Source organism: Ovis canadensis, chromosome 1, assembly GCF_042477335.2.
Source record: "Ovis canadensis isolate MfBH-ARS-UI-01 breed Bighorn chromosome 1, ARS-UI_OviCan_v2, whole genome shotgun sequence".
NCBI lineage: Eukaryota > Metazoa > Chordata > Mammalia > Artiodactyla > Bovidae > Ovis > Ovis canadensis.
The window spans coordinates 210533750-210553328 of record NC_091245.1 but is presented as its reverse complement, the minus strand read 5'-3'; the positions used below and the strand labels follow the sequence as shown (position 1 = coordinate 210553328).

Genomic DNA, 19579 nt, shown 5'->3' with positions numbered 1-19579 from the left:
ATCCCTGGGTCTGGAAGATCCCCTGGAGGAGGTCATGGCAACCCACTCCAGAATCCCATGGACAGGGGAGCCTGACTGGCTATAGTCCACAGGGTTGCAGAGTCAGAAATGACTGAAGCGACTTATCACCCATGTATATAGAAAATTCTAAGGGATTTACTTTAAAAATTATTAGAACTAATAAATGGCTTCAGCAAGATTGCAGGAAACAGGCCAATATACAAAATTCAACTGTAGTTCTATACATGAGTGGTGAACATTCCAGAAATGAAATGAACATAATTCCAGTTAATGCCATGAGACACTTGGAGAGGGAGGGTGGTGGTGGGAACAGAGTTAAAAAGGGAGGGAGGGAGAGAACGTGGAGGGTAGGTGTGAAGATAGAAGGAAGAAAGGTCTGAGGTCGGAGCCCCAGGTCATTAGTGTTTAAAAGTCCAGAAGAAGAGAAGTCAGGCATCTGGACAACCAAAAGAAAGCCATTTCCTGGGGGAAAATGTTTGCGGAGAGGAGGTCTGCAATATGTAGTGTACTGACTGAGGATTCATAGCTGAATGCATGGATTAGTCCTGGTAAACGGCAAGGGAGAGAAAGGGTGAGAGAGGGAGCAGCAAGGAAAGGGTCTGTCCAGAACCAACACCCTTGTAAAATGCAACAAAAATTGAGTACCAAAAGAATGAATAGGCAAGCCCGTTTTTTCCCTTATCAGATTCAACAGACATGAATATTACTCTCAAACTATAATAAACACTCGCTCAGCTTCTGTACCTATCCCATCGTAGTCTGTAGCAGTTTGCGGAGACGGACGAGTACCAGTCTGTACACCCACTTTGTGTTGTGAAGGTGTTGTGTAGGCCTCGGATTGGCCAGGGGAGCATGAGCTGAAATTTGTTCACTGTGGATTTGGCACAGCATCTGTGCTAGATGGCAGGAGGTATTTGTTAGAGAATAAGTGTCCATCTCAGGCTCCAAGAGACTACATATCTCCTTGTTCAGAAAGCATGAAGCCTGAGTTTTGGTCCCATTTGGTTTATCATCATGAGCAAGTCAGAAATCACAGGATGTATATTCTGAGCATTATCCCTGTCTATAAATGATAACAGCTATCTGCTTTCTTCCTCTGAATCCTGACATTTCTGTGGTATTTTAGTCTGAATTGCTCATTTAAGCCTCATAGAGCCTTGTAAAGTGGGTGGATTTTGCATTTCTGTGAAGAAAGGAGTTCTGAGAGGCGAAACAACTTCTCTACCCTCATGCTGCTTGGAGGTGATGGAGCCAGGACCACCCTTTTAGGCCCATGTGCTTGCCACCAGACTGGGCTGTGGGATTTTTAATCCCTTTTCAGATAGGTGCTTACTGTCAGCTCTCCTATATCCTGTTTCGTTGCGATTTGCAGGTTGAAGTTACTGTCACGTTGCGGGTGTGTGTATGTGTTCTCAGCCTAGCAACTAAATACATTTTGTTTTTAAGTCTGAACAGTTGCTGGATTCCATTCTCCTTGGCACTAAATTCTGAACAGAAGTGCTATTTATTTCTAGAAATGCTGCCTAGTAACTGAGTTGTTTCCTCTTCCGTAGTGTATGAATTATTTGCGTTCATCAGTCACATGGGAACGTCTACAATGAGTGGCCACTACGTCTGTCACATTAAAAAGGAAGGAAGGTGAGTCTTTTTAAGAAGGTAAAATGATATCTGTGTTTTATTGAGCACCTGTTATGTGCCAGGCACTCCACTGGGTGTCTCATTTGGTTCCCACAGTGGTCTTGTAGGGATAGACTCTCAAAGCCATTGTATACATCAAGACACTGAAGCTCAGAGAGGCTGAACAGCTTGGCCTTTGCAGCTGTATCAGAGCTGGTGCTGAGAGCCACTGTTCACCATCATAGGAGGGGGACCTCCCAGAGTCAAGAGGCTTCCCGCAGAAGAACACGAGTCTGTATTTGGAACCTCTGCAGGATCGCCAGATTTAGCCAACAAAATGAAGCAAAGCCAGAAAACCAGGATGCCCTACTATGTTTGAATTTCAGATGATGAATAACTTTTTAGTATAAATATGTAATAGTTATTACATGGGACATCCTTATATTAAAAAAGTATTTGTTGTTTATATGATACTCAAATTTGACTGGATATCCTGTGTTCTGTCTGGCAGCTCTAACACCTAGTGTTTGCCCTGTTGTATCCTTGGCTTCAAGAACTGTGAGGGGTGTGGCGAGCTGGGAATGAGACAGTTGTGGGGTGTCAGGCCACTGCTCTCTTCAGAGTCTTCTTCCTGGGCTGGATCCCCCAGGGCCCCCCGGTTTCCCCTCCTTGAACTCCCACTGAGTGGCCTGTCCTGTGGGTCAGCTCTGCTTGAGGCAGCGCTTGGCCCCATGGACACTGGAGAACCGCATAACTTTGGCCTCCCCTGGTAGAACACTGGCCTCTTGCTGCAGGAGTGACTGGTCTCCAGCCAGAAATCCACAGTGCTCCTTTTCCATGTGTCATTTAAGTCTTGGCTTCTCAGCTTTGTGGAATAGTTGAGCACAGGAACTTAATTTATAGTGAATTCATTTTATTACCAAGCATGACAGCTCTTTAAAAAATATATTTCTTAAGAAAAATAGCTTAATTAGAATAGAAAAAGCAGTGAATTTCATCATAAGGAGTTTGTAAGATACAAAATCATATGAAGAACATGTTGTCTGGAAGCAGAGAGAGAACCGTAGTCTCGATTTTGATACATTTCTGTTTTACTGTTTTCAATGGGAAGAGGGTATGTGTTTGTCTGTATACACGCATATGTATGTATTTACAACTTTTCTAAAAGCTTGAAGTTCGTACACAGTAGGTACAATTTTGTAATCTGCTTTTCCCCACTTCATATTGTATTCTTTTCTCCCTCTACCAAATATCATTTGAAGGCATTTTAATGGCTGTATAATTGTTCACTGCATGTCTGTTTATGACTGGAATAGACACACATGTCTTTGCCTCCATTTCTGAGGCCGTCTAGGGGCGTCTACAAATGGAAGTGTTTGGGGGCTCCTTTAGGAGCTCCTTCTTGATTGAACTTGAGAATAAAAAGCAGTGTAGTATTCACCGGCAATAGACTTGAGTTTGATTTATCTTAAAACATCTTGATTACGTTGAGCATGGTGCAGTAACTTTCTTCTGCGGTTTCCTAGAACTGACTTAAATCCATCACTCGCTTCTGTCTTTTGTTTTCAGATGGGTGATCTACAATGACCACAAAGTTTGTGCCTCGGAAAGGCCCCCTAAAGACCTGGGCTACATGTACTTTTACCGCAGGATACCAAGCTAAACCTCAGATGTACAAATTGGCAAGAAGAAGCCGTACGCCTTTTTAATTTGCCAAAAAAAAAAAAAAAAAAAAAGTAAGAGGTTGGGACAGCCAGACATGAGGGAATACATGGGGTATTTATAGTTTATTTAAAGAACATCATTTGACGCCTTCTAAAATAGAACTGGGAGGAAATTTCTATTAGTGATGATACACTATTGTAGATAGTTTTTCTTTTTATAAATGTTTAAGAAGAAGATGATTTTTAAAAAGTATTCATATTCCTGGTGGGGGACTCTTCCACTAGCACACTGAAAACGGGAAGTGCCACCAGACCCCTGTGTTTTGCTTTGGGGGTCAGTGACAGTGGTCCCCAGAGAAACCAATAGGGCCAGTTGTGCAGCCTCACCCACCATAAACAAAAAGCCCACTTTTGTTTCATGTCGAAAATCAGTAACTGGGCTGAGCTCTATTTGTGACATAATTTTTTTCATGACACACAATAACTTCTGATCTCTCTGTGTATAGTCGTTTAGAACATCAGCAACGGAAGATATTTTTAATCATATCAAAATGCATAATACAATTGTATGAATGTGTGTGAGTGAGACTGAGAGTGCGAGGCCTTTATAGTCAACTAGAAAAGCTGTGACAGGTTGGTTTCTCAAGGTTAAAATAGTTGGAAAAAGCAAGTAAATATTTTAAAGAAACTATATCTCAGGAACAGTTAAAAAAAAATTAGTTCCCCACCTAGGTTTTCCAGCATTAGAAGGGCTGTTGCAGTGCTGTCTAGAATTCACTTGGACTTGTGACGTTTGGTGGTATGAACGCAGATGCCCCCAGCAGCAGTGTTTTCTCTGCCAAAAGTAGATGAATTCTGTTTCTCAGCAGCCCTTCCCGCTAAGGCATAGGCGTGTGTGTTGTTAGTTAAAATAGCTGATCTCTTCTTACCATAACACATGACAACTCCCTGGAATCATGATAAGTGTCCCAAATTTGTCCGTAATTTTCTCATCCCCCAGCTCGTCGCTTGCCTCCATGTCTGTGTTTCCTGGGGCAGAATTTCACCTCTGCCCTTGGTTAATCACCTCCTGACTTGCCTCCTCTGCTTCTCTGCCATGACCAATAGTGTGATCGTCAGCAGTCTAATGGTTTCAGGTGCAAAGAAACTTTCTGTGATGCTATGAAAGACCATCGTTTCCATTTTGGCATTTCAGTATTTTAGTTGCAACCTGGGATTTGATCAGAGTTTCAGATGTGATGAAAAAGTCTCTAATTTTGAATGGCAGTGTCTAATTTTTCTACTGCTCTTTCTACTGAATGCTAGGGTCTCTGGACTTTCTATTTCAGATTGTGCAGTCAAATAAAAGAGGACTTCTTGCTGTCTGCTTAACATGCTTTTGGTTGGTTAGAAAGGATCTTTCTGGAAACTGTAGGAAAATAAAGTAGAACCAACGAGGTGAAATATAGCACAGAATTTCACAATTCTGTAAATCCAGAAACTGAATTATGAGATATGCATTATGAATAGTCAGGATTCTTGTTATGATGGGTGGGGGGGGCCTTCTCATGGGAGCTCCGTTAGGCTTGTGAGTGAGGGATGCAGAGCCCGAGGCCTGTGGCCTGGGGAGCTGGGTGCTGCTCATGGCCGGGCAAGTCCCCTCATCCCCCCATGTCTCACTTCCCCTCTCTACTACACAATGGTGTGATGACTCTGCCCTTCCTTTCCGGGTGCACTTTGAGAATGTGGTGAGATCTGATACGCTGACCCTCTGAAGAGCAGCAGGTGGTGTGGGTAGTAGAGTGTGCTGCTCTTCTCTCCTGATGTTTCTTCAGTTTGGGAACAAATGAGATTGGCAGAGGGAGGGAGCTCATGGTGCAGTAACTCTACTAAACTGCCCACTGGGGTCACCTTTTCACATTGTCTCAGACATCCTAAAGTAGCCCCACTCGGTGACATAAGTCCCTGACTCTCCTAGAAACCCCCACACTGATCAGCCTTACAAAATCCAGTCTCCTTAGGGAGACTGGATCTCCTGAGGATCATAGTTAATGAACACACACAAAGCACACGTGAAAATGACCTCTTTTGACTGCAGTTACAAAGTGAAGGCCCTTCCAAGGGGGTGGGAGGGGGACTGGGGCTTTGGATTGAAATGTGGACAAAAATAGCATGTGTATTCTGAACAAATTAAAACAGTTTATACTAAAACTTTGCAGAATGAATGGTTTCAAGCCAGTATATACGGTTTTAGGCTACACATTATTCATGAAGTAGAAAAAGAAATTCAGCCCTTTTGATACCTAAACACATCATAAGAAAGTAGAATATGGCTGCCTTTTTTTTCTGCCTCACAAAACAAAGGGCTATTTATACAAGGCAAAGTTTTGTATATGTGTTCTTCTTTATTTCAGATTGTGAGTTGGGGAAAACTGGAGCAAATATCAGTCTTCTTTCATGCTTATAAATGTATTAATATGTATATCTTAACATGTTCAAGGCAGGCTTCCCTGGAATCAGAATCTGGAATATATTGCTTAATTTTATACATGTATGTAGGTGAAATGATTTATGACTGAAAACTGGAATAATGTATTTTGTCAACTGGTCATCAACTTGTTAGGAATCTTCTGTGTTAGGTGGTGGTGTAATTGTGAAATTCTCAGTGTGTGTGTGTATATGTGAAAGAGAGCACTTTCTTCCTGTAAATATCTTTTGATACCCATCTATGTAAAATCCTGATGAATGTGTCTTGAAATGTACAGCATATCAAGGTTCTTGTTTTGTTAGTTGATCTAAATGCCCACATAATTCATCAGAAATCCAGTTTAATTCATATTGGGATTCTTTTTTCGAGGGGAGAAAAAGTATGCAAACAGAACTATTAGGAAGAGTCCCATATGAATGCCATTGTATGTCAACATTGCTTTAATATTTTGAATTGACTTGCTGTTTTCTCCCACCTACAAGAGAATGTGTCTGCCATTCCCCTGTGCTCACTGTGGGTTGTAGGGAGTAGCCTGTTCCTCCCAACATCATGTGTTCCTTTGACCTGAACTGGATGGAGCCTTACCTGCAATCTATAGTGAGAGCACCTGGGTTTGTAGCCTGACTCTGCTTCTAAGTGACATGGGGCCAAGTTGCTTTATCTCCCCGGGCCTTTTTCCTTAAAATGAGTGGGTTAGACCAGATAAGCTCAGGAGTCCCTTTCTGCCCTAACATTCAATTCTGTTTTCCTACAGTTGCTACTATGGTCAGACATGTGAGATGCATGGGCACATAGAGGTTAGATGTTATGTTTCTGGTTAATAGCTCACACATCCCACTTTTGAACTTGTCTCGTTTTTAGTGTCCCCACCCCAACTTCTAGTCCCAGTTTCTTGGGTAATTACTTTCTTTCTTTTTTTTTTCCCTCTCCACTTCCCAGTCAGTATTTTGTTACCTTAATCTTCTTCCTCAAAGATGAAAAATCTGCTTTACAGCACATCTTGCCCCGAAAAACATTAGAACTACCTTCGTCTAACTCTGTAACCTTTATGGAATATTATCTTATTCTAATTCAGTTATAGCTGTGATCCTCAAGTAAGTTTTTCGACCACAGAAATGATGTCTTTTCATCCGGTAGGCATCACGGTTGCTACGTCACATCATCCTTGTGGGGAGATGGCTGGTGTTGGGAGCAGGATGGGGGAACAGGGTTAGATAAATTGTGATTCTATGCTTTACCTAATGTCGAAAATTCTAGGTTACAGAACAAGCTTCTGTACCCTTAAGTTGGTGTATAAGATCGCCCAGGCAGTGCCACAGAGATTCCCTACTCAATAGATCATCCTGGAAGAGTTTGTGTTATGATTCTGTAGACCCATGTGATTCAGCACAGTGGTTCACATGTGGCTCATGACTGGAAATGTGGTGCTGTAGACAGAAAATGCATACCAGATTTGGAAGGCTTAATACCAGAAAGAATGCGAAATATTGCATCAATATTTTATAGTATGCTAAAATGACAGTATTTTAGACATATCAAGAGATAGATAAAGTTTCACTTCCTTTTAATCTTTTTTTAATGTAGCTACCAAAAAAGATTGAAATTAGACACGTGTTGCACTTCTATTGGGCACTGCTCCTCTAGGTCAGGTGGTGCGGGGGAGGTAGTGGAGATCACGTAGGCATGGAAGGTAATTCTGCAAAGCATCCATAGAGAAGCAGCACAAACATTTTCATTGGAGTCGGGAGCACTGTGAGCTACAGAATGCCTTCTAGAGAGCAGATTTTCCTACCTAAGAACCAATATATGTATATAGAAGACCCCAAATGAAAACCAGAAATACATGAGCCCAAACCCTGTTCCTTCAGTTTTGCCTAAAAGCTGCTGACTTTGTGTTTCTTTTTAAAGCATCTGCCAGGTGCCAAGGATATTAGCCACATGAGGGTGTTGGGCAGATTTGTTTCACTTTGGGCAACATTCTCTTGTGGTTTCCCCTCCCCAGGTATTGTTTTCATCTGTTCAGAGCTGGGCATATCGAAATAAATGTGCAAATCTGGCCGCTCCTCCTGGCCTCCGCGGAGGCTGAGCCTGTGGCCTGCACCCATTGCTTGGTTGGTTCCTGAAAAGAGTTGGTGTTTATTTTGCACTAGTCACAGTTGTTGTTTGAAATATCTCAAATGTTTTGGGAGACTATTTGCCTGTGATGGAAAGAGAGATGGATGATTTATTGCTTCACTTCTTTTAAAATTAAAAGCTATTCTCACAATCTGAGGTCCCTTTGTGGCTCTTTTTTCTTTTGTAAAACTGCCAGGTGAACTGATATTGCCTTTTGCAGGTTCTTATCCATGAGTGGAACAGGTAACTAATTTTATTTCTTTTTAGGGTTTCTTTGTGTGGGCACTGGGGCTGCTGGGTCCCCATCAATAGTGGAACATTGGTGATGGCACTATGTTACCTCTGTTAAGGAGGGAGGGGCAGGGCGGGGGGAGTCTGTGGTCTCTTCTCTACTGAGTTCCAAGCTGAATACTGGAATCAGTTAAGACCTTTCTGTGGTTCCCTGCTTCTCAGTTTGCTAATGGCTTCCTTAATGTAGGTATAAGCAGAATCAGCACTACTTGAATCAAGAGATTTCAGCATTTTTATGACAATATTTCTAGGCTGTATGAGTTTCCTATTGCTGCTATGACAAATTACCACAAGTTTAGTGGCTTAAGACAATACATTAGGTCAGAGGTCTGGAAGTGGGTCTCATAGGGCTAAAATCCAGGTGTTAGCAGGAGGGGAGCTGTAGGGGAAAATCCATTCCCCACTTCTTTCCAGTTTGGGGATGCTGTTGGCATTCCATGGTTCATTCCTCGGTTCTCCTGACAGCACTGGCATCACTCCAGCATCTGCGTCCATTGTCATATCTCCTGCCTCTTTCTTACAGAGACCCTTGTAATTACATGCATTTACCCAGATAGTCCAGGATAATCTTCCCATCTCAGGATCCTTAATCACAGCTGCAATGTTCCTGTTGCCATGTAAGGTGATTAGGATGTGGACACCTCTCAGGGGCCTTATTTTGCTTGCCATCTAGGGCATGTTAATTGCTACTTAAAATATGTTCATTTAATGCCTACATTTTTTTTAAAGAACAATCCTATTTATCTCTAAAATCCAAGTAAAAAGACTGACATCAGTGTCATATCTGTTTTGGTGAGGGACTAAGAAGAGAAGGAAATGATGGGGATAGTGAGAGGTTGCTTACTACTTAGAGAATTGTAGTTTTAGGACAGTTGTTTGCAAGCCAGCTGCTGCTGTTGGCATAGCTCATCTTGTCCAGTAACAGAGTTCACCAGTGTGTGTATGTGCTGTTTGAACTCATCATTCAGCTTTTCAGATGTCATCAGTGACAAACTTCAGTCACAGTGGAGAAATTTAACAGGAAAATGGTGAGTAATTCTCATCCCTATGTAACCAATTATTTAAAAATCTACTAGGAAGAGTCTTTCAGTGAGGTAGGAAGTCAGAGTGGAATAATGGCAAGAGTAGAAGCATATAGACAAGTTCAAATCCTGTTTCCAACACAGACGAGCTCTGTGACTTTGGTAAGTACTTAATATCCTGAGATTCAGTCTTCTCATCTGTTCAGGGGCATAATACTTATCATAAATTGTGTAAAGTATCTGATGGTCTGGTGGACACAGGGTAATTTTACTGTGGTATGTCATCATTTTAACCCATGTAGCATTTTGACTCTGTGGAAGTTTTGACCAATTGTTTTAATCTAAAAATTAAAAAAAAAGATTACAACAACTCTGACTTTTTTTCCAAAAGTGTTTTTCTAGAGATCATTCCATTAAGATGATTCCAATTTATTATGTTAATCTGTGTAGCACGGTTCATCATTCAGAAACTACTAACCATCTACTATGTGCAGGGCATTGTTTTTCTTGGACATGTTGTTCAGTTGCTCAGTTGTGTCCAACACTGTGATCCCATGGACAGGATAGGTCTTTTCTTGGACATATCAGTAAACGAAGTAGACATGGGTCTCTGCCCTTGCTAAGTTAATTTTCTACCAAAGAGAGATACTAAATGTAAGAAATAAGTAAACGGTATGTTAAAACGTCCTGAGTCTTTCAGGAAAAAAAATGTAGAGCAGGAATGGGCATGCACGTTGAGGTACTAAATCAGGGAGGTACCTGGCCAGGGAAGGTGCCATTTGGAAGTGAGATTTGAAAGAAGACTTAAAGGTGGTGAAGGCGTCATTCATCCAAATAGATGTCTGGGGCAAGGAGACACTTGGCAGAGGGACCAGGCTGGAGTAGCAGCCCCAGGGTAGGAACGTATCTGATATGTTAGAGACGCAGCAAGGGAACCAATGTGGTTAGAAGGGGAGGAGGAGAGTAGGAGCCAGATTGCCTTAGTCAAAGAGGCATTGGAAGGGTGTGGCTCTAGAGTAAAATGGGGAGCCCTGAACTGCTCTGCCCAAATTATCAGGGAGATTGTTCTTTGTTTAGCTGAGATGACAGGAAGACAAGGACAGAAATAGGGCTACTGTGGTGAGCAAGGGGAGATATTGATGCTCAGAGAGACGGATGGTATCATTGGGGGTAGTGTGGATGGGCAATTCTAGATACATTTGAATGTAAGGCCAATAGGATTTCCTGATGGATAAGATGTGGGGTGTGAGGGAATGAGTAGCTAAAGCTGCCCCCCAAAGTTTTTGTTCTGAGCAATTGAAGAATGTAGTTGCAGTCAGCTAAGGTGGTGAAGGTGCGGTGAGGTTACAGCTGGTGGTGGGGAAAGATGATCAGGAGTCTGGCTGGGGACATGTTGAGGTTGAAGTGCCTATTAGAGCTCCATGGCTGATGTTGAGTAGGAAGCTGAACATACTATACAACTCTGGACTTTGGATAGAAGTCTGGACTGTAGATATAAAATGGGGAGTGGTTGGTATCTAGATGGGTGGGATTGTCAATGAAGGGAGACCGGAAATAACACAGAGGTCCTGGGGCTGAGCCCTTGAACATAAGTCAGGGAGAAGACGAGCCAGCAAAGGAGCCTAGGGACGAGTGGCCACTGTTGTGAACGGAAACCAAGAGCACAGTGCCTGGAAGGAAGCCAAGTGAGGAAAGCATCCTGAGGAGGTGAGAGTGACCAAATAACTGTGGTAGGCTGAGTGAGATGAGTTCACCGTGAGACTGATCAACTTGGAGTCATGTGTAATCTCCATGGGAGCAGTTTGGGAAAGGAATTGCAAAACATGAATGCAGACAATTCTTTGGAGGAGTTTTGGTACAAAAGACAGAAAGCGCGGTGGTGACTGCTAAGGGAAGTGAGTGGGATTGGGAGCACTTTTTCCTTTTAACTGTGAGAAATAAGATGGTCAAATAAAGAACATGCAGGGTGTAGGAGGGAGGGGGCAGAAGTGCTGATCCTCTGTTCTTGAACAGCCAAGAGGAGATAGAATCTGGTGCCAGAGTTGGAGCTGACTTTAGGCAGACTTGTGTGTGGACAGGAGGAAGGCAGATGCCATGGTGAGGAGACCAGGAGACAATGCCGTGAGTCTGGGAGTTCTTTCCTGCATTTATTTTCTGAGGGAAAGAGGAAGCAAGAGGGCCATCTTAGGAGGGGGTGTGAGGGAGGCAGGATTGAGTTAATTTAAGAGAGTTAACCAGTTGAACCCTTCCCAGAGTTTTACATTTTCTTTTCTAGTTTATGAACTTACTTTGTTAACAGTTCTTTAAATTTTAAAAGAACAATCTTGAGTCACCAGTTTGTGTTTGGTCCTCATCAATTTTCCCATTATAACTTGCTATTGAGGGCTTCCCTGGTGCTCTGATGGTAAAGAATCTGCCTGCATTGCAGAAGGCCTGGGAAAGATTCCTCTGAAGAAGGTCATGGCAATCCACTCCAGTGTTTTTGCCTGGAAAATCCCATGGACAGAGGAGCCTGGTGGGGTTGCAAAGAGTCACGATTGAGTGACTAACACTTATGGAGTGGACTCAATTAGCAGTAGAGTAAAAGCTTAGGACCTGAGTGCTCACTGAGGTTAAAATGACAGAGTGGAAGCCTCTGCCTGAGAACTCTGTACCAGGCAGGCTTCAGGAAATGTTAGCTAGCTTCCTGTTTCCCTTCCAGAGAACTGGGGCTGAGAAGGCGGCCCTTCTGGACTCTACCCTCCTGAGCTCAGTGATCAAACTTGAGCAGAGTGCCTACTGAGAATCAGTAGTTTACCTCCACAGGGCAAAATACCAAAATTAACTATTGGTGCCTGAAGTTCTGATTCCTTAAGCTGATCACCAGCAGGTGTTAAGTAAGGAAACAATATATCAGTCCTTTGTGAACCCTGAAGTGCTGCATAGGTAAGGTATTACCTTAAGGAGCCCTGTAAAGAAATGTGAAGAACCATTCAGACCCTGGGCTGCTTTTGTACACGCACATGGAGTGAAGCAGCTATGAGAGGAAATTAATATTCACATTCAAAAAGTTGGGGAGGGGGTCGGAGACATAGAAAGGGTTTGAGTTATGCCAGAGGTAGAAGAGCCACGGTTCACCACTAGGTAGATGGGACTTTACTGCCTGGAGAATAACAGTGAAGCAGGAATGAAAAGATGTACAGCTTAATTTTGCAGAGGAGAAGAGAGAATCCCACCAAGGGTAAGTGCGGCCTCTGACTGAAAGAGAGAGGGCACCGGGGAGGGAATCCCCAACTCCACCAGGCTGGCTTCTTGCTGTTTAAATCTCAGACCCAAACATCAGGTAAGAGAAACCTTTCCTGACCTGCCCAGATAAAGGAGCCCAGTCACTCTCATTTCTTACTAACCTTGTTGTTCTAGCGCTTTGCATACTACATAAGCAATGTGGGAAAATACTAAGATGAAGTCTTAATACCCAACAGAGTTGTGCTATGATGTATAATAGTTCACTAAATATACAGAACTTACCTTGTTCTTCTAGCACTTTCCAGCATTCTCATCTATTAACAGTACTTGTTGTGGATGTCCAAGCTCTTCAAAGGTTTGATTTGATTTACTTACCACTGTTCTGCTCTAGAACAGGACCTGTACTTAGCAGGTGCTCAAAGTGAAAGTGAAGTCACTCAGTCGTGTCTGACTCCTTGCGACCCTGTGGACTGTAGCCTACCCAGCTTCTCTCTCCATGGGATTCTCCAGGCAAGAATACTGGAGTGGGTTGCCATTTCCTTCTCCAGGGGAGATCTTCCTGACCCAGGGATTGAAACCGGGTCTCCTGCATTGCAGGCAGACGCTGTAACCTCTGAGCCACCAGGGAAGCACAAAGATTTGACCAAAAAAGAAAAAGACCCTAAAACAAATATATTTTAATACTTTTATTAAAAAAAGAACCCAGAAAAATCCACCAAAACCCAATTTCAGATTAATATTTTAGACTTTAAGAAAGGAGGAGGATTTTAAAGTTTTGTTTTTTATCTAAAAATGCATTCCTGATTTCCAGATAACTCATGCAAAATCATAGTGATATTCAATAAAAAGACCATTTAACCAGGAGTACAAATTGGATTGTTTGATTTGAAGCAATTCTGATCCCTGTATCCCATTTTGAAAGATATCTGAAAAGACCTTGAAGCCACAGACAAAGTTTATTTGAAAACATAGTTTAAAATAGCACAAATATAAATACAATTTAATAATGTGAAAAAGGGGAAGGCATGCTTCCATTAAGTACAAAAATACTACCTTAATCTTGGTACTTTGCAAATTATAAGCCAACAGAGTAAATTAAACACATCAATCAATATGATAAGAGATTTTTATGGTAGTAATTTTATTTCAAAGAGCAATGCAGGGAAATACTAAGATGAAGTCTTAATACCCAGCAGAGTTGTGCTATGATATGTAATATTTCATTAAATATACAGATACATTGTCATGTAGTATGCCAATAAATTTAACGCCCCACCCCTACTGCCATTAATTTACTATAGGTCACTTAATTTGGGTTGGTTTTAATTTTAAAGCTCAATGTAAACATTTAAGGTTAATTTTTTTCTGATATCTATTGAGGTTAAAAATGAAATCCCAAGATTTTAAACATGATTGAGCATGATAAGGAAGCATCACAGAAGAATTTGTCTCAAACAGTATTTTAGATTAGATATGCATTATTCATAGATATACAAAATATATAGAAACATCTTTTCTAAATAGTTAATAAATGCTTGTTATAGTTTGTAAAAAGTTTACTAAATTAATCAGGTTTATTTTCAACAAATGTAAACAAAGTTGGGCAATGAAAATTGAAGAGGGTTTGGGTTAGATGATGTGGGGGGAATTGAAAATAAATTAGTAAAATTTAGGTTTGCTCTGTTTCTTTTATCTACTGGTAACACGCTGAATCATGAACATCTTTCTCATGTAGCACAGTTCCCTTGTGGTATTTTTATATATCTCAGTGAAAGGCCAAACTACCCCAGTGAATGTGTATATTCCTTCCATTTCCTTCTAAGAAAGAAAAACCCACATTTTATGGTAAGTAAAGAACTGCCTCATTCTTTATTTTCCGTCTTATTATTTTGAGTGCAGGTTTCTGAAAGTGTTCCAATAAGCCTGTCAGGTTTTGCTGTGACGCTCTATAACAAGAGTTCTTTATTGGAGAGCACTCCTAAGAAAACAGTTCTGAGATCGGGGGACTTATTTCCAGTGTGTGCTATTTTGGTATTTCTGCAGAGGGTGCAGGTAGTGGAAACTTTATTCAAGGCAAAGTACCACATGAGGAGAGTCTGTGAAGTCACACACTTTAGTTTTCTGGGTTTTTTCCCTCCTCCTAACTGTTGAACGCTTCCACACAGTGGTCTTGCAGCTCGCCTGCATGTGTGTGGGGATGTACGGGGATATGAATGGTGACCAAGCGGGCACTAATGTAGGATGCCGCTACTGTCTGACGGAGCTTTGCCCCCTCCACTTCTGGTCTCCTTGTCCTCATTTTTCCTTAAAGCAGGCATCACAAAAAGTCAGTGAGAAGACTTTAGAGTTGGTTCTGAGTGACTATGAGGTCACCTCATCAACCTTGAATGTCAGTGTGTTTACAGATTGACTATGTCCAGTTTCTTAAGGGATGTGGCCCCAAGTAGCTCACTTACCATACGAACAGGGCTGTGTTGAGGACAGTGGTGTGATAGACGCCCCCCTCACTATGTGACATTTGCGGAAATTAAGACCCTGTGTCCACTTTGCCTTATGATGGTTTTTCATGAGCCTGACGTTACCCTGACCTCTCCACCTTATTTAGAATGTCAGCATTTCTAACTTAGAAAAAACTTGAAATGCACTCAACTCAAAACTGTGCTGAGGCAATCAATATGCTTTTGTTTAGTAGCATTCAAACATGTGGATTTTGTTTTGGGTCTCTTGTGCCTCAACTGCTTTTTAAAAACTGTTTGGATGTCTAAATATCTGGTTTCCTTACAGGATTAGTTTGGCGCTGGCTGCAACACTGCACTGCATAAACCAGCTGTGTGAATCTCTGAAGTCTGGTGTAATAGCATGAGAACCACCTCAAGGATAGGATACTAAAGGTAGAAAAACTGGTGGGACACAAAGTTCATGAAAATGCTCCCTTGTTCAGAAGCAAGGAAAAATAAGCTAACCTATGAGACTTAATCATGCACAGGGAAAATTTACATTCAGTAAAGTTATCTTGCATGCTTTGGTTAATATTCGATAGGCAGACTTTGCAAGTACTAATGCATGCGTTATCTTGGTACCTGAGGTTATATGTTTTACTTTTTAAAAACTGCCTTTTTACAAACCTTATGCCAGAGTTCAGATAGCTACAAACACTCTTAGAAAATATATAGATCTATCTACTTAGTTCAAACAGTTTATTTTCAGCCAGTTCTATAAATACTGAAATAAGGAAATTGTGCAGTAAAATCTGGCGAGGGAATGCATTTGAAATTATTTTTACAAAGTTGAAATCATGCGTGTGCATGTGTAATAATTCCTAAAACAGGAGGCCTCAAGAAGATGGCACACAAACGAAGCCTTCAAAACACCCTGTTACTAGAATGCTTCTAGAAGCATTTCGAGCAGTAAAAACAACCCCCATAGCAACAACAACATACAGTCCAGTTTTGTGCAACTGATTCAGGGACAAATGAGGGACACAAAATGATCATTTTGCTTTTTCTGTTTCTGAGGCACTCACAGACAAAGCTTATGGTACAGAGTTTGGGAGCTCCTGTTAATAAGTAGGACTAACTACAGTTGTATTCAAGTCTTGCTTGTATAGCACAAATATACTAGAAAGACTTATATTAATGACTAGACATAGACCTAAGATTTAACATAATAGTTCTCATAAAAGAGAATTAAGTAGTTCTCTTTTATAACAGAGACAGAACTATTATGTTAAAGAAAGAGGAAAGCAGCATAAAATTGAAAGTGAGTGGGTCCTGGACATTCCAACCCAGTTAACTGTCACAAATTTGCCATTCTAGTTGGAACACAGATTAGCTGAGAAAGCATACCTCAGTTTTCTACTAAACATTTCCTAGTGGATAAGATCTGCCTTTCTTTCAAGGAGTCATGGGGATTGAGTGGGAGAAAGCAAAGGGAATGATGGCTCAATGTGATAGGCCCCTTATCTCTCCTTTTCTCTACTCCTCCTCTGCCTCCCTGGGAAGCTACAGGAGCACATGGAAATAGCCCAGCAGGCACAGTTATAACATTTTGAAAATTCAGCAGTGATCACTGGCCATCTCTCCATTTTCATCCTATTTACTAGTGAAACTGGTTCTTGAAAGCCACATTTATGAAATGGAGTGGTCATTCTAGTAAAATATTACCATTCTAAGAGATCTTAGGCTATTTATTACTCAATAACCCCCCAAAAATATACTCAAAGCCTTCCTAGAGTACCCCAGGAGGTAACCCAAAACACCTATCCTTTCAAATGGAAAGAGAAATTTGAGTGACAATTTTACATCATGAAGATAAGATGCAAAAATCAGTTCTGCTTTAAATGTGTCAACAGTTAAAAAATAGGTGTATATAATAAACACTGATCTGAAATGTTGCTACTTAAATTTTTGGTGCTCTGATTTCTATAAACTTTCACTTGCTTTCCAGCAACTGTTTTTACTTAATTTGGTTAAAAAGTATCATCATATAAACAAACTTATTTATAAAACAGACTCACCTATTTTGAAAATAAATTTATGGTTACCAAAGAGGGAAACATGTCAGGAAGGACAAATTAGGAGCTTGTAATTAAAACACACAATGTAAAATAACCAACAAGGACCAACTGGATTGTACAGGGAACTCTACTCAATATTTTGTAATGTTATATGGGAAAAGAATCTGGAAAAGAATGAGTGTGTATTATATATATAGTGAAATTGGTATATACATACATATATATGTGTGTGTGTGTGTGTGTGTGTGTATAGGCAACCCACTTCAGTATTCTTGTCTGGGAAATTCCACAGACAGAGCAGTCTGGCAGGCTACATCCCATGGGGTCACAAAGAGTCAGACATGACTTAGCAAATGAACAACAATATATATAACTGAATCACTATGCTGTACACTTGAAACTAACTCAGCATTGTAAATCAACTATATACTTCAATAAAATTTTTAAGAAGTATCACTGAAGGAAGATATTCTATGCTCTTGGATTAGAAGAATCAATATTGTTAAAATGGCCATACTACCCAAAGCCATCTACAAATTTAATTTGATTTAAATTCCCTATCAAATTACCCATGACATTATTCATAGAACTAGAACAAATAATCCTAAGATTTATATGGAGCCATGAAAGACTCAGAGTTGCCAAAGCATACCCAGGAAAAAGAACAAAACCAGGAGGCATAACCATCCCAGACTTCAGATGATACTACAAAGCCAGAGTAATCAAAACATCATGGTACTAGAACAAAAGCAGACATAGGGATCAATGGAACAGAACAGAGAGCCCAGAAATAAACCCACACACCTACAGTTAATTAATCTTCAACAAAGGAGGCAAGAATGTAAAACAGAAAAAAGACTCCAAGTATTGTTGGGAAAGCTGGACTGCTGCATGTAAACATCAGTGAAATCAGAACACATCCTCTCACCATGCACAAATAAACTCAAAATGGCTTAAATATAAGTAAGACATGACAACATAAAACTCCTGGAAGAGAACATAGGTAAAACATTCTCTAACGTAAATTATAGCAATACTTTCTTATGTCATTCTCCCATGGCAGTAGAAATAAAAGCAAAAATAAACAAATGGGTCCTAATCAAACTTATAAGCTTTTGCATAGCAAAGGAAACCACAAACAAATAGAAAAAACCTACCGGCTGAGAGAAAATATTTGCAAGTGATGTGACCAACATGGGTTTAATTTCTAAGATATAGAAACAGCTCATACAACTCAACAATTAGAAAACAACCCAGATGGAAAATGAGCAGAAAATCTAAATAGACGTTTCTTCAAAGATTACACCCAAATGACCAACAGGCACATGAAAAGATGCTCAACATTGCTAATCATTAGTTAAATTCAAAACTATAATGAGTACAACTTTGCACAGGTTAGAATGGCCATCATTTAAGAAATCTACAAATAACAAATGCTGGAGAAGGTGTGGAGAAAAGGGAACCCTACTACACTGTTGGTGGGAATGTAAGTTGGTACAGTAACTATGGATAATGGTACCGAAGTTTCTCAAAACACTAAAAATCGTTACCATATGATCCAGCAATCCAGCATTTCTGGGCATATATCTGGGAAAAACTATAATTCAGAAAGATACATGCACCCCTATGTTCACAGCAGCACTATTTACAATAGCCAAGACATGGAAACAACTTAAACGTCCATCAAGAGAGGAATGAATAAAGAAGAGGTGGTGTACACACACACACACACACACACACACACACAGGAATATTACTTAGCCATGAAAAAGAATGGAATTGGATCATTTGTAGAGACCTAGATGGACTTAGAGAGTGAAGTAAGAGAAAAACAAGTGTCATATATTAATGTATATATGTGGGATCTGAAAAAATTGGTACAGACAATCTTATTTACAAAACAGAAACAGAGGCAGAGACACAGATGCAGAGAACAAGTGTATGGATACCAAAGGGGAAAGGGGGGGGGGTGGGATGAATTGGGAGATTGGAATTGACATATATGCAACTATTGATTCTATGTATAAAACAGATAACTAATGAGAACCTACTGTGTAGCACAGGGAACTCTACTAAATGCTCTGTGGTGACCTAAGTGGGAAGGAAATTGAAAAAAGAGGGGATATATGTATATATATATAGCGGATTCACCTTGCTGTACAGTAGAAACAACATTGTAAAGCAACTATACTCCAATAAAAATTTTTTAAAAAGATGTGCATATATACAATGGAATACTATGAAACAATAAAAAAGAATGAAATAATGCCATTTGCAGCAACATACATGGATATAGAGATGAAGTGAAATAAGTAAAAATGAGAAATATATCTATCATATGTGGAATCTAAAATATGACACAAGGTGGGGGGATGGAATAGTTAGGGAGTTTGGGATTGATGTACACACTGCTGTATTTACCATAACCAATAGGGACCCACTGTATAACACAGGGAACTCTGCTCAGTATTATGTAACAACCTAAATGGGAAAAGAATTTGAAAAAGGATATATGTCTCTGTTTAACTGAATCACTCAGCTATACACCTGAAACTGTAACACTGGTAATCAACTATACTCCAATATACAACAAATAGTTTTATAAAAAGTTGAAAGGAAATCTAACACAAATGAACATATC

General features: G+C 40.5%; 1 protein-coding gene across 2 annotated transcripts in view; it reads left to right on the top strand.

Annotated features, from left to right (window-relative positions):
* USP13 (ubiquitin specific peptidase 13) overlaps positions 1-8040 on the top strand; it is a 136695-nt gene extending 128655 nt beyond the window's left edge. For both annotated transcript variants that reach the window (XM_069559449.1, XM_069559459.1), the window contains 2 exons: positions 1575-1659; positions 3208-8040. In XM_069559449.1, coding sequence (XP_069415550.1) covers positions 1575-1659; positions 3208-3301 — 179 coding nt within the window. In that variant the 3' untranslated portion in view covers positions 3302-8040. The remainder of the gene's footprint in view (positions 1-1574; positions 1660-3207) is intronic.
* The last annotated feature ends 11539 nt before the right edge of the window (positions 8041-19579 follow it).